A 15,705-nucleotide genomic window follows, 5' to 3' on the forward strand; every position below is an offset into this window, starting at 1 on the left:
TAAGAGGCAGAGTGTCCTTGTTTTAAATACTCAGCTGAAGTACTGAGTGAGTCCTGGTTAGTAATTGTGTTTCAAAATGAAGAGAGGTAAACAGTGATGTTTCCAAACAGTTAGTGCTGGGACCACTGCTTTCTCTGATCTAGATCTCTGAGTATTAGACTACAGAATATTCATGATCACAGCCTTAGGATGTGACAATACTTGAGAGGAAACAGAAGAGTGTTCCAGAAATGAGGGACTTTTAAGCAGTAAGGAAGGAGAGAGGGATTTTTTTATTCATTCTTGGGACGTAGGTGTTACAGGCTGGGCCAGTATTTAATGCCCATCCCGAGCTGCCCTTGAGAAGATGGTGGTAGGACTGCCTTCTCAAACTGCAGCAGTCCATGTACTCTGGGTTGACCTACAATGACCTTATGGAGAGAATTCCAGGATCTTGAAGGAATGGTGATATTTTGCCAAGTCAGGATGGTGAGCGGCTCGGAGGGGAACTTGCAGGTTGTGGTGTTCCCAAGTATCTGCTGCCCTTGTCCTTCTAGATCAAAACGATTCTGGGTTTGGACAGCTGTCTAAGGATCTTTGGTGAATTTCTGTAGTGCATCTTCTGGATACTGAGATATGCTGCTACTGAGTGTCAGTGGCAGAGGGAGTGAATATAGTGCCAATCAAGCTGACTGCTTTGTCCTGAATGGTGTCGAGCTTCAAGTGCTGTTAGAGCTGCACACGTCCAGGCAAGTGAGGAATATTCCATCACATGCCTGACTTGTGCCTTGTAGATAGTAGACAGGTTTTGGGGAGTCAGGTGGGGAGTTACTTGCTGCAGTAAACTTAGCCTCTGAGCTGCTCTTGTCACCCTTTCTTACCAGGGTTGATAAGGGAAAATATTCTAGCATGTTCTTCTGTATGCCCATCAGGTCATTTAGATCAATCCAGGAGCGTTCCCAAACCATTCATTGACTCAGACCCCTGTTCCCATTTTCTTGTCATACCTTTTGATCCCTTTAGTCCCAAAAAACTATAATTCTAGTTGGAAAACATTCAATGCTTTGGCCTCAACTGCTTTGTGGTGGAGAATTCCGCAGGCTCCCACTCTTTGGGTGAAGAAATTTATTTTCATTGGAGTCATAAATGGCCCACCTTGTATCCTTAAATGGGGAGCCTTGGTTATAGACTCCTTGGTCATCCCAAACCTTCTTCCTGTTTACTCTGCCTAGTCCTCTTTAACCAGAAGTCAAGGATAATTAACTTAGGTGAGATTTCAATTGTTTCAATACATGATGTACACTAAATTGGGAGTTTTTTCAATCTCTTTAATGGTAATTCTCAGATCATGGGCATCTTTGGCAATATTTACTGCCCGTCCCCAATTTCTCACAAGGTGATTGGGAACTCCATTTTCTCTCGAGTGACTGCAGTCCACCTGGTGCCAGTAAAGTCATACAATAGGAGCTTCATGGACAGTGAAGGAACAGCAACATAGCTCCAAGTCAGGATGGTCTGTGATTTGGAGGAGAACGTGGGAGGTGGTGGGGTTTTCACACATTGCTATTACCTTTATCCTTGCAGGCAGTGAAAGGTGCGGGGATGTTCTGTGAAGATGATCTTACTGAACGTTTGTTTTGAAATGCTGTTGATTTATCAAGATACTTGAATATCCAACATGACTGAGCAATTGTAAGTTGGATTGTAACTCATGGAACTAAAATGGTGGCATTAGTTGACAGGTTGAAATAACTTCTGTACAATAGCTATTACATACAAAGAACAAAGAAAATTACAGCACAGGAACAGGCCCTTCGGCCCTCCAAGCCTGCGCCAATCCAGATCCTCTATCTAAACCTGTTGCCTATTTTCTAAGGGTCTGTATCCCTCTGCTCCCTGCCCTTCATGTATCTGTCTAGATACATCTTAAATGACGCTATCGTGACTGCCTCTACTGGCTGGGTGTTCCAGGCACCCACAACCCTCTGCATAAAGAACTTACCATGTATATGTCCCTTAAACTTTTCCCCTCTCACTTTGAACTTAATTACCAGGGGTCACAAGTCCCACACTCTGGGGAAAAAAACTTCTTGCTATCCACCCTGTCTATACTCCTCAGGACTTTGTAGGCCTCAATCAGGTTTCCTCCACCCGCACCCCCCTCCCAACCTCCATCTTTCTCATGAAAACAATCCTAATCTACTCAACCTCTTCATAGCTAGCGCCCTCCATACCAGGGAATATCCTGGTGAATCTCCTCTGCACCCTCTCCGAAGCATCCACATCCTTCTGGTAATGTGGCGACCAGAACTGTACGCAATATTCCAAATGTGGCTGAACCAAAGTCTTGTACAACTGTAACATGACCCGTCAACTCTTGTACTCAATACCCCATCCGATGAAGGAAAGCATACCATATGCCTCCTTGACCACTCTACTGACCTGCGTTGCCACTTTCAGGGAACAATGGACATGAACACCCAGATCTCTCTGTACATCAATTTTCCCCAGGACTTTTCCATTTATAGTTTGCTCTTGAATTGGATCTTCCAAAATGCATCACTTCACATTTGCCCAGATTGAACTCCATCTACCATTGCTCCGCTCAACTCTCCAATCTATTTATATTCTGCTGTATTCTCTGAAAGTCTCCTTCACTATTTGCTACTCCACCAATCTTAGTGTCATCTGAAAACTTGCTAATCCAACCACCTATACGTAAATGATTTGGAGGAAGGTATGTCACAAACAACATTGGTCCCAGCACGGATCCCTGTGGAACACCACTGACCACAGGTCTCCATTTTGAGAAACTCCCTTCCACCACTACTGTTTCCTGTTGCCCAGCCAGTTCTCTATCCATCGAGCTAGTGCACCCTGGACCACACAGGACTTTACTTTCTCCATCAGCCTACCATGGTACAATGATATCATATTAGTATTTTGTGGACACTGAGCAGAGAACTGGGTGGTTTATTGGAATCCAAGGGCAACTATAGCACAGGAGGCCATTCAACCTGTTAAGTCTGTGCTGGCCATTTGCAAGACCAATTTAGCCAGTACCATTTCCTTTCCAGCCAACCCGGTATTGACACTGTGCTTTCTCTTATTGGTATGATCACAGTTTGACTACAATAATACTAGAGACAGCTGATATGCCCAATGAACTGACTATACCATCCTTCCTTCTCTTCCACTCTCCGAACAGACGTTTGCTCTCGAGACGAATATACAACCCTGCGATCACAGCGTGTAGTTCAGCTGTATATGAAGGGACATTTCTGCTGAGTTGTAATTACTGTCTAGAACACACCCCTAGACCACAACTATAAACACAGTGAAATGTGTTGATAAAAACATCTTCCAGACAGAATTTTACAACTTTTCAAAAAAGACATGACTAGGAATTCTGTTTTACTAAACAAATTTAATTGTGGAGGTTGCATCATTCAAATTAACTTTTTTTTTGCTATAAACAGGTTACAATCTTCATTCAATAGCCAGAATTAAACTGCTTAATATTTATACATAGGTTCACATGATAATATGGAAGTTAATACCATTTTTGTACACAATTCTCTATTATACACACCATTTTATTTCAACAAAAAGCATGAAAGCAGCTAGTTTCTGTCACTGATGTTTTGTGTAGATGCAGGCATTATCAGAACAGAGAATGTCAGTTCATAGCTTTTCATTACGGGGCTGACAAAAAAAAAACCTTTCAAGCTCAAGCTGACTGCTAGCAGAAGTGTTTCATAAGGAAGGAAGCAGCAAAGTGAAGCTGTGTGTGGCACAGAGACCATGGACAACTAACTCACACATGACACTGTCACCTGTACTCTCTCTGTGAAAGGGTCCTGTGAATTCAATATGGGGGTTTAAATTTGGCCACGTACATGGATCAGGTCCAAGGGAAACAGCCCCCACCTGGGGACCAGTTAAGCAAGTTAATAAAAGAAACAATTGGATTGATTAGTGAATGCAGACCAATTAATCTGTACAGGAAAACAAAGCAGGCAGCATTTGGCCTGAGTTGCACCATGTCTCATTCCCTCTCACTCAGCTCTCAGTAAAGTGACAGTAAGGAGAAGAGACAAGCTCAGGGAAAGTAACAGGCTCTCAATTCCTTGCTGGGTTTTGGACTGTAAAGCAAGAGGCTGATGGGCACACCACAGAAAACATTATACTGGATTCCAACTGTCACTAACACAGTGAAGTGCAGAGACTTGGATAAAACAGGACAGGTCTGGAGGAAGCAGAGATGGGGAACGGGGAGATATCCAAGGGGAGCTCCTGCCAGTTGGTTATTACAAGGCTGAGGTGTAAAAGACAGCGGCAGTCACTCAGGATAGTTTCCAGGGATTAGTTCAGTACATGCAGTACAGATCCAGCCTTCACTCCAATCACCAACATTACCAAACTATTGACAGGATAAGAGAGGGAGAAAGCAGATGATGAAAAGAGGAGGAATATTAACAACTGACATCAACACTTTCAAGAAAGCAAGCAACCAGCTTAAATGTAATGAGAGATGGAGATGGGGCTGGCTGGAGATTATCACAAAGTCTCACTCCTTCTGGGAAGTGAAGTTGGAGGTTTCTCAGGATGCTCAGTTTTCAAAGGAATTTGATGTTTCACTTAAGACATTGCCAAGATCCCCAGCTCAGTGAGAGATGGTTGTATCTCAGATCTAACTCAAGGGATGAAGACTCCCAACACGTTACAGTTAAAGTCTGATAGTCTCTTCAGTCCAGTGAACAATAAGAGTTGGATTTGGCAGAAAGGATGGAATATCCACTGAATTCTGGGTAAAACTAGGCAGGATCATTAAATGACAGAGACTCCTCTCAAACAGCTGTTACCCAAACCCATCAATTGCAGAAACTTGCCTTTCTCTAGTCTGGGGCTGAATTAGGGAGTGCTGGCAGTTGCGAAAGTTGGGAATGAGCTGCAGAACACACACCAATAGACTCTCACTGACAGCAACTAATTACAGTGGTCAGCAGTTATTACACTTTCAATACACAGTCTTAGAAAATACGAAGTGAGTGCATGAATACAAGAGGAATAGTGAGACTTTTCCAGCCCCAGGCAAAGTGCTGGGGCAACTCATCCCTGTAATTCTTCGAAACATGTGTCACAGACTCGGACAGGCTTCTTTGAGGATGGGGTTAAGGCATTCCTTGCAGAACAGTCGGCACAGAAGATGTTTCCACAGTTTCTACAGTGATGCTGCAAAAGGACAACAATTGGAACGTTAACTTGGGAGTAAATAACACATCCATCGTAGGACAAGTCAAACAGAGACACGCAGGAGATTTCCTAGAAGCATGGCATTCCAACTGGAACTCTTATCAACAAACACGTCGAGTTAGACCCCATCTATCACCCCCTGAGAAAAGGAACAGGAAATGACATCACCAACCCAAAGAAACCCAAATATATAAATAGAAAGCAGGAATCACGAACAGTGAACTGAGGCCCACTGAAGATGTTAGCAAGTAATCACTTAAGACATTGCCAGGCTCCCCATCTCAGATCTAACTCAAGGGATGAAGACTCCCAACACGTTACGGTTAAAGTCTGATAGTCTCTTCAGTCCAGTGAACGATAAGAGAGTTGGATTTGGCGGAAAGGGTGGAATACCCACTGAATTCTGGGTAAAACTAGGCAGGATTATTAACTGATAGAGACACCTCTCAAACAGATATTACCTAGTAGGGTGATGAAATGTCTGGAAATGAACCTTGCAGCTCAGTGAGCAAACCTACATCCAGGACCTCAAGCTGAGCTACAAATCTTCTCAAAACTTGCTGAGTAAATGACAATTACATGTTTAGTATTCAAGTCTCAGAGGTTTAGAAGGGGAAGAGATCTTTGATATTAGGGGTAAGTTATAAATCTGGACAGAGATCTGTCAAGTAAGATCGAGGTAGAAACTAGTGGCGCTAGGACTATTGCTCTTTGCAGGTTTTATTAATAATCTGGTTGTAGGACTTCAGGGAAAGATCTATAAATTTGCAGATAATACAGAGGTTTGCCTGAGTTTGCGGCCCACAGACAATGTGCTTACATTTCAGCAAAATCATTATGGAAGATAAATAAAAAGGTAAGCCTTTACTATACCACTTTTTACGATCACCGGACATCGTAACGGGTTTCTCAGCCACAGGGGCATTTTTCTTTCAGTGCAGCCACTGTTGTAATATCAGACATGTGGCAGAACAGGTTCCCACAAACAGGAACATGAGAGTGAGCTGATAAGTTGCTGGTGAGATGATGGAGGGACACAAACAGAAAATCCCTACTCCTCACTAAAAGGCCACCTTTGGAATACTGCGTTCAATTCTAGTCTCCCTGCTATAGGAAGGATGTTGTGAAACTTCTCTTCACTGTTTTATCACCATGATTAATTGACTCATATTTGACTGCCTATGACCCCTCATGGGTAGCACCGTTGCCTTGGAGATGAAAGATTCCACTTTAGGGTTTCAGCATGATGGTCCAGTGGAGTACAGAGGGAGTGCTGCACTACTGGAGGTCTCATTTGTCTGAGGTAGTGTTAAATTGAGGCCTCAGCCTGTTTGGGTGAAGGTTCTGGGTTCAGCAAAGATTTACAAGGATGTTGCCAAGGATAGAGAGTTTCAGCTTTAGGAAGAGACTGAGTAGCTGGGGCTATTTTCCGTAGAGAGTGTTGGAGACTGAGGGGTGATCTTATAGAAGTTTATAAAATCATGAGGGGGCATGGATATGGTGAATAGTCAAGGTGTTTTCCCTGGGGTAGGAGAATCTAAAACTAGAGGGGGCATAGGTTTAAGGTGGGGGGAGGGGGAGGATTGAAAAGGGATTTAAGGGGCAACTTTTTCACGCAGAGGGTGGTGAGTGTATGGAATGAGCTGCTACAGTAAGTGTGGAGGCTGATACAACTACACCATTTAAAAAGGCATTCAGATGGGTAAACAAATACAAAATGTTCAGAGGAATTTGGGCCAAATGCTAGCAAATGGGATTAGATTAATTTAGGATATCTGTTTGGCATGGAAGAGTTGGACATGTTTTCATGCTGTACATCTCTATGACTGAATGACTCCAGATCATGTTAATGGTGGGTATTTCACATTGACCCAAAACAGGCTGAGGCCTCAATTTAACATCTTCTCAAACAGGAGAGCCCCGATAGTGCACACTCCCTCCATACTCCACTGGACCATCATGCTAAAGCCCCAAAGCAGAATCTTGCGTCTCCAAGGCAACGGTGCTACCCACGGAGGGCTCACGGGCAATTAAATATGAGTCCATTGATCATGGTGATAAAACAGTGAAGAGAAAACGATCAGCTGATGGGATTAGTGGATGACTTTGAGGTTATGTAACCTTCACCACAAAGCCTGACCAAGGCAAGACCCCATAGTCCCCTTGCTCTTCATAGACACAATGCTTCTCAGCATCCTTCCATTTGCATTTTGGAATGTGCCATTATAAGGGAGGGGGCTGAAGTCTCAATGTTATGAAAAGAATTGTTACACTGAGGGAGGAATTATCTTACACACACCTTTTAACTTAACGGGAGAATTCTAATCTGCACCTTGTCAGCGTTGCTACTGAAGCAGCAACAGGAACTGTAGCCATTCTGCATCCCAGTCTCTGAACAGGGTTCAATGTGATTGCAATAGTGTATTAATCTGTCTCTTTGGTCCTTCAGTATTAATGCACATTTGAAGCAAAGACATTACAACATAATTTCTCAAATGGAATGCTTCACAATGCCTCACAAATGGAGATTCTGATGAATAGCTACATACCTCCAGACTTCAGCCTTCTACCATAATGTTGTAAAATATTAATTTTATCACTTGGGGAGACTCGAGGGAAACAGGTCAACAACAATCTGTTCCAATTCTGATCAAATACATGGCCAGACTTGCTGGGACTTTCCGGCATTTGTTTTCTTAATTGCAGATTTTCACCATCAAAAAAAAAAATTGAATTTATTTTATGAAAGCAAAAAACATTGGGAACAATGTGCTTTCTTTGTGTGAAGTCCCATTTCCCAGAGCCCAAAGGGCTTGTAGCTCAAAGGATTTCAGGGTGTGAACCAGTGGGTACCTACCCTCCGTACAGTGACTGAGAATCCCTTTCCACAGGCCATACAATTCATCACGTCAGTATCTTCAGTCCACTTCCTGTTTAACGCTTGGGTGTGTTTAATCTGGCAAAGCAAAAACAAAACCCATCACCTTCACTTTCTGAATTGGAAAGACTGATACAGCATAAAGTTTTGTACAAATAGTTCTGCTATAATACACATTTCATTAATGCAAATTCGCTTCAACATGATTGACGAATTGGTAACACTGTTTCTAAAGTGTGCGCTAGTTATAAAGTGGTTCCAGCCTCATTAGTTTCAAAGGTGCTGCTATTATGCAATTTTCTTAAGACACAGGGTCGCACGAGAACAGAACCACCGCACTGACTGTATATTCCACCAGACAGCAAAGCAATCACCTCTCAGTTAATATTTCCCACAGCAATCTAATTGTTTACATTAGTTCAGGCCCCGACCTTAAACAATTGGGAATGGTCACTGGTCGGTGATGCTGCTGTCAACTGGCTGGCCAACAACTAGTTAGGCCAGGCACTGTGCCACAGTCTGCAGATGGCACCTGCAAGCAAACTCCCTCTTCTCCCTCACCCAACATCACCCCAGCTGATTCCTACCGTACAAATCTTACTGGTGTTTGACTGAATTGATAGCCAGGAGTTTTGATTGAAGTGGCTGATAGAAAGGTTAACAGTGCTCTATCCCTATGAATGTCAAAAGGTTGCAATTTCTCGCCCCATTCCGGGAAATCTAGGCTGACAGTCCAATAGAGTTGCACGTTCTCGGTACTACACTCCTTTTGCTGGACACAGTAAACACAGAGGCTTCATTTCCCCAGTCAATGGGAAGTAAAAGATTCATGCCATTATTTGAAGTATTTAATTTCCTACAGACTTGGTCAATGCTAATCGCTCAACCAAAATCACACAAACAACAGTAATTTTCTATGCTGTGTGAAGTTATTATGGGTCAGTACACAGCTGTATTTCCCACATTAGTGACTAGCTTTTTTAGCGTGCAGTTTTGGTCTCCTTTTCTGAGGAAGGGTGCTCTTGCTGTCGAGGTAGTGCAGTAAAAGGTTAACCAGGCTGACTCTGGGGATGGCAGGAACGACGGATGAGGAGAGATTGGCGAGGATTGTTTTTGGAGTTCAGACAAATTGGGGAGGGAATCTCAGACTTTAAAAATTCTAACAGGACTAGACAGGGTAGATACAGGGGAGGATATTCTTGATAGTGGTCACATCTAGAACCAGGGGTCACAGTCGGTGGTAGACTATTAAGGACAGAGATGAGGAGACATTTCTTCACTCAAAGAGTGGTCAGCCTTTGAATTCATCACCACTGGAAGTGGTTAATGCCAAAACAATGAATGTATTCAAGAAGTGGCTAGATATAGCACTTGGGGTGAATGGGATCAAAGATTATAGGGAGAAAGCAGGATGAGACTATAGAGTTGGGTGATCAATCATAGTCATGACGAATGGCAGAGCAGGCTTGACAGGCCAAAGCTCCTCCAGCTCCTACGTTTCTAAGCTTTAAATGCACTAGTCTAACACATTAGACTGGGGAAATGATTGCTTTCTTCTGGAGATTTATTGACATATTCGATTCCAGCTGATTGGAATAGAGTCACAGAACTCAGGTTCAAAGGTTCAATCAAAATGTTAGCTAATTATGGAGGCAGTAACATTGAAATAACATTCAGCTCCTCTATTCTTCTTACTAAAGTACTTTGCTCACATTATCCAACATTATACTCCATCTGCCAAGTTTCTGCCCACCTACTTTTATAGCCTATAACGTGGCTACAGTAGATTTATTTCCCTCATCCAAGTTATTAATATACATTGTAAATAACTGTGGCCCCGGCACTGATCCCTATGGCAACCTACGAGTTACAGGTTGTCATTCTGAAAATGCCTCCTTTATTTAATTCTCAGTTAGCCAATTCTCTATCCATGCTGATGGATCTCCAACACCATGGGCTCTTGTCTAATTAAGGAGCCTTAAGCTTGGTACATTATTGAATTTTTTTTTTGGAAATCCATATATGCTACACTTACTTGTTCTCCTTTGTCTATCCTGCCTGTTACACCCCACAACCGAAGAACTGTAATAATTCATCAGACATACTTACCCCTTCGAAATGCTTTGCTATTAGATCCTTTGCAGGAGAAGCTACCATTTTCCCTAAGGTAGCTGTCAAGCTAACTGGCTGATCGGAAAAAAAATACGAAATGGGGTCTCCCACTCTTTTTGAAAAAGGGCGTTATATTGGCAGTTTCCCAATCCTCTGGAACTTGCCTTGAAAACTCAGGACCAATCCATCCCCAACATATGTAGCTATTTCCTTCAAAATCCGAGGCTGTAATCCATCAGGATTTAGCAAGCTTTAGCCCCATTCGTTTTCTTAGTCCTTCTCTTTTCATGATCGTTAGTTTTACTGTGTCCCATCCCTTTAGCACCTTGTTATTTAATACGTTTGGAATGGTCCTCTATAATTCCTCTGCTACTTCCCAGTTTCTATTATTACTTCCCCAGTCTCGTTCTCCGAGGGGATTATGCTCACTTCAGTCTCTCTCTCGCTTTTTATATTTTAAAAAACTCACTGTCCATTTTTATATTACTTGCTCATTTGCCCTCAGTGTACCTGCTCTCTATTACATTTTGGACACCTTTTGTTGGCCTTTAAACCCTTGGAAATCCTATGGTTTACCAATAACCTTTGCCACTTACTTTTAAAACTTCAATTTAATGCTGTTCAGTGAGGACTTCAGAACTTTGGGTTAGCACATATTGTGTAGATTGGATATTGACATCACAATCAGAATTCTGATCAAGAGTGGAGAGTGACTTTGCCCACCAGGGAGACTCTTACTGACGTCAGTGACTCCAGGATCAGCTACAGCACTCGCCTCAATTTTAATTCTGGGTCCAAGATAAAGCTGAATTTCATGAGCGGCCACACTGGGTAACGAGACTACATTGTGCAAGGCCAATGTCACTGGTAAGGGAGAATTAGCTCCAATAGACACATGTCACTCAATATAGCCCTTATGCTGACCACGTATCTGCTTACCTGCAGAGCTTGGTTCTCTCGTCCTAACTCCTGCATGGCAGCCATTGTATCATCCAGCCTCCGTCTCAGGTCTACCACCTTCCCCTGCAGCTTTTCTGTTTCGCTTTCACTCTTGAGACATCTAACAGACAAGAACAAGAGTTTTATATAAGCACGCTAGGCTCAGGAACACAATGGGTTAACTGGCTCCAACAAAGAGGAGCTTGACAAACACAGATAATCCGACACAAGAAACACGCTCAAATAAAAGGACATATTTTAATCACAAGTGAAGACGGTGTGCTGCTAAATACGGAGTTTCAGTTTCTCTGCTGTCTCTGCAAGGAGCAATGTTCCCACCTACATATTGGTATTTGCGGAGGAAGAAATCTCTGTCTTTACAGCTTAGCTCATTCAGGTGTAAAGATTCCTCCATCATCCTGTGGGGAACTACACTGTTTCTGCCTCAGTAACAGATCAGATATTAAAAATTATTTGTGTGTGAAGAACCATTTCATGTCACATGCCAGTGCTCCTGTGATAGATGGTCTGAGGCTGTGGGTTAGATTTCAACAAGGTCTGTTCAAGCTTCAGTCCAGGCTGTGTGTTAATCAATTAGACTCAGCCTGGAGGGAGGGACAGCGAGGGGAGTGTGGCACAGAGTGACAGAACAGCGAATGACCAAGACCGAGAGAAAGTAACGAAGACCGAGAGAAAAAGGGAGAGAATGGGAGAGAGAAGGGCTGATTGAGCGAAAGGCAGCATGTGAAACAGAGACAGACTGAAAGACAGCGAGCACAAGAATGGAAGATTGACAGCGAGCGTGAAACAGATTGAAGAAAGAGAGATAGAGAGAGTGCATGAGACAGGGTGATGCCTGGCAGAGGGAGACACATACAAAGCCACCATGAAAATCTCAAAAAGCCCAGACTCTCACTTGCCCACAACTGGGTTAATTAGTTTAGCTTTTAATCTCCACATGCAGTTCAAGCAAATTGTTAGGGGAAAGACAACTCTGCAAAATGGAAGGGTGGTGCCATCTTCCTAAAATAATAGGAACTGACTGTTTGGGGCAAGAACTTTTATACAGCAACTTTGAGGGCAGTACAGCTTTCAAAGGAGGGAGGTAGTCCAATCTGACCAGGCCTTATTTTCTCAAAGAGAACACAGTCAGTTGTGATGTGTACTTGAAAGTCCACACTAGTGGTTACTAAGTCAGAATTCCAGGTCAAAAGATGGGAATGTTGGTTGGAGTAGAAAACAAAGGAATTGGTTTGAGGAACTCCATCAGAAAGAAAAAGAACCTGAGAGCCAAGGGTTCAAAGTTGGCAGCTCTCCAGTTCCCATCAATTGCTTTGACTTAGAAAATACAAGCAAATCGATTAAAACTGCTGGCAAAGCCTCTCGAGAAGGCAGCCGGTGGAATTATTCGGCACCCCAAAAATTACAAAGCAATGTTCTGGTGGGATCAACACTGGCAGCACGTTAATGCCCTGTACCATATGGGGAGAGGGGTCCATGTGTAGCCCCTGAACTTGCTGGCGTTGAAAGGTTATGGAGACACTCAAGATCAGAATTCTAACCAGAGCACGGCAGTTATTGATAGTAATCAATCAGTGAGCCATCACAAATCTGAGGAATGAGATGGCACCTTGTGAAGTTCAAAGTTTGGGAGAAGATTTGTAGTTCGGGTGCTCGTTGTTGTGGTTCTGTTCGCCGAGCTGGGAATTTGTGTTGCAGACGTTTCGTCCCCTGTCTAGGTGACATCCTCAGTGCTTGGGAGCCTCCTGTGAAGCGCTTCTGTGATGTTTCCTCCGGCATTTATAGTGGCCTGTCTCTGCCGCTTCCGGTTGTCAGTTCCAGCTGTCCGCTGTAGTGGTCAGTATATTGGGTCCAGGTCGATGTGCTTATTGATTGAATCTGTGGATGAGTGCCATGCCTCTAGGAATTCCCTGGCTGTTCTCTGTTTGGCTCAACAGCCACTCTCCGACAACAACTCACCAGAACAAAGGACCCGATACCTAGCATGAGCAAAACCAATGTAGTGTACAAAATCCCATGCAAGGACTGCACAAAACACTACACAGGACAAACAGGAAGACAATAACGATCCGCATCCATGAACACCAACTAGCCACGAAACGACACAACCTGCTATCCTTAGTAGCCACACACGGTGATGACAAGCGACATGAGTTTGACTGGGACAACACTACTATTATAGGACAAGCCAAACAGAGAACAGCCAAGGAATTCCTAGAGGCATGGCACTTATCCACAGATTCAATCAATAAACACATCGATCTGGACCCAATATACCGACCGCTGCAACGGACAAACCGGAACTGACAACCGGAAGCGGCAGAGACAAACCACTATAAATGCCGGAGGAAACAGAAGCGCTTCACAGGAGGCCCCCCCAAGCACTGAGGATGTCACCTAGACAGGAGACGAAACGTCTGCAACACAAACGCCCAGCTCGGCGAACAGAACCACAACAACCTTGTAAAGTACTCCAGTCAGGTCGTAGATCGAAGACCATCTCCAGTTCTGCTGCAATTTAACATCTCAGATAAAAGACGGTCCCTTTAACAGTGCAGGCCTCACTTGGAGCTCTGCTGGAGTGTCAGCCTGAATTACATGATCACATCTAAGCAATGGATCATAAAACCATAACACTCTGTCCCAGTGAGACACAACTGATAGTACATCACAATCAGGAGCAGTGTTCTTTGTGCTCAGAACAGTAGGGTCTTATTTCAGGAGACTGACACTAAACTGACAGGAGGATTCTCCTGTAAATTCCTGAGTGGACCAGGTCAACATTCACAGACTGGTAACACTGGGGGAAACCACAGCTCAAATTTGAGCCAAATGAAAGAGAGGTAGCACTGACACACACCTTTCCAAGAGAGCCCGCCTCTCCTCCTGGTTATGCTGCACAGTGGCTTCCAACACTGCAATCTCTCCACGGAGGTCATCGGTCTGCTTCTCCAGCTCACTCACCCGTCGCTGACTGCCTTGCCACTCTTTCTTCAGCGTGGCCATGTTTTCATTCAATGCGGTAATCTGCATGTTGAGCTTGATCACGGCCTCTTCGTGCTGCTTACTTTGCCCTTCCTTATCCTTCAGCTCACCCTGCTGCATGGAAAAAACAGAAACCTCACCACATACAAGATACAAAACGCTGCCACATTCAACCCCCTTCCTCTATGTCGTCAGTACATGCCACTGATGTCGTCCTTGTCCCTAAGTCCAAGTTCAGTCGATCATAAAATTAACTTTCCATTCCAATGTAAACAGGCTAATCCCAACACAGAGAAAGAAATACGTTGTATTTATGCATGCCTTTCACAACCTCAGTCCTTTCTGTCGAAAGGTCGCCGACCTGAAATGTTAACTGTTTCCACAGAGTTAAAAATCACACAACACCAGGTTATAGTCCAACAGGTTTAATTGGAAGCACACTAGCTTTTGGAGCGTCGCTCCTTCATCAGGTGGTTGAATCAATCCTGATTGATTGAATCATCTGATGAAGGAGAGTCGCTCCGAAAGCTAGTGTGCTTCCAATTAAACCTGTTGGACTATAACCTGGTGTTGTGTGATTTTTAACTTTGTACACTCCAGTCCAACACCGGCACCTCCAAATCATGTTTCCACAGAAGCAGCCTGAATATTTTCAACATTTCCTGTATTTATTATCAAGAAGCCTCCGTATATTTTTAGTTAGCCTTGGAGCTCTCATTTTGTGGCCTTTTACCCCATGGGAACGTATACAGTCTAGACATAGACTAACCCTTCTACAATAGCCTCCCATTATTAATTTGCTGCTTTACCTGCTAATCTTTCACTCCAATTTACCTGGGACAGACGTCCCCCTTAACCGAAATTGGTCTTCTGCCAATTTAGCACCTTAACCTTTGATTGTGCCCTGTCTTTAACTCTCTACGATTAATCAGTTTCTGAATGCTCGCCCAATGACACACTGTACTGGCTCTCATTCTCCAGAGTTACAGGCAGCACCATTTCCTGATCATGGTATTTCCAGTCTAACAGGGAAAGTAAGTTTCCAGGATCTCACTTCAAGGATTCCTCCTGTTCTTTGCACATAATACTGTTGCTATTCTAGTATATACCAAAGGTCCTCATGGTCAGTGCTCTATTGCTTCTGCATCTGTCCACTACAGACCTTTCCATTGTACATGTGGGGTCCATTAGCTCAGTTGACTAGGCAGCAAGTGCGGGACTCAGAATGATGCAAACAGCACAGGTTCAAATCCTGTTCTGGCTGAGCTGCCTCCCTGAGCGTGGAAGGGAGTGGCAAAATACCACTGACAAAAAATGGTCTGGGTTTTGAATTAGAGTGAAGCAGCAGCCGACTGAGAGCCAAGAACCCGCCTTTGGGGAGAACATGAATGAATGAAGTGAACTGTATACGGACATACAGCAATGGATACAGATCCTCTGTTTAATTGCTGTATTTGAATAGTGATCAATTCCTGTCACCCTCCTCCTCTCCTTCCTTCTTAGCATCATCATTCCCAACATTTCTGGCTTCAAAA

At 43.6% G+C, this 15,705-nt stretch overlaps 1 protein-coding gene across 3 annotated transcripts in view; it reads right to left on the minus strand.

Moving 5' to 3' along the window:
* Window positions 1–3,386: 3,386 nt before the first annotated feature.
* Window positions 3,387–15,705, minus strand: part of eea1 (early endosome antigen 1) — a 96,823-nt gene continuing 84,504 nt past the window's right edge. For all 3 annotated transcript variants that reach the window (XM_072562344.1, XM_072562343.1, XM_072562345.1), the window contains 4 exons: window positions 14,046–14,284; window positions 11,165–11,285; window positions 8,093–8,191; window positions 3,387–5,214 (listed from right to left, as the gene is read on the minus strand). In XM_072562344.1, the coding sequence (XP_072418445.1) occupies window positions 5,092–5,214; window positions 8,093–8,191; window positions 11,165–11,285; window positions 14,046–14,284 (582 nt within the window). In that variant the 3' untranslated portion in view covers window positions 3,387–5,091. The remainder of the gene's footprint in view (window positions 5,215–8,092; window positions 8,192–11,164; window positions 11,286–14,045; window positions 14,285–15,705) is intronic.

The sequence above is a fragment of the Chiloscyllium punctatum genome, chromosome 44, assembly GCF_047496795.1.
Source record: "Chiloscyllium punctatum isolate Juve2018m chromosome 44, sChiPun1.3, whole genome shotgun sequence".
In the NCBI taxonomy this organism is placed as follows: domain Eukaryota; kingdom Metazoa; phylum Chordata; class Chondrichthyes; order Orectolobiformes; family Hemiscylliidae; genus Chiloscyllium; species Chiloscyllium punctatum.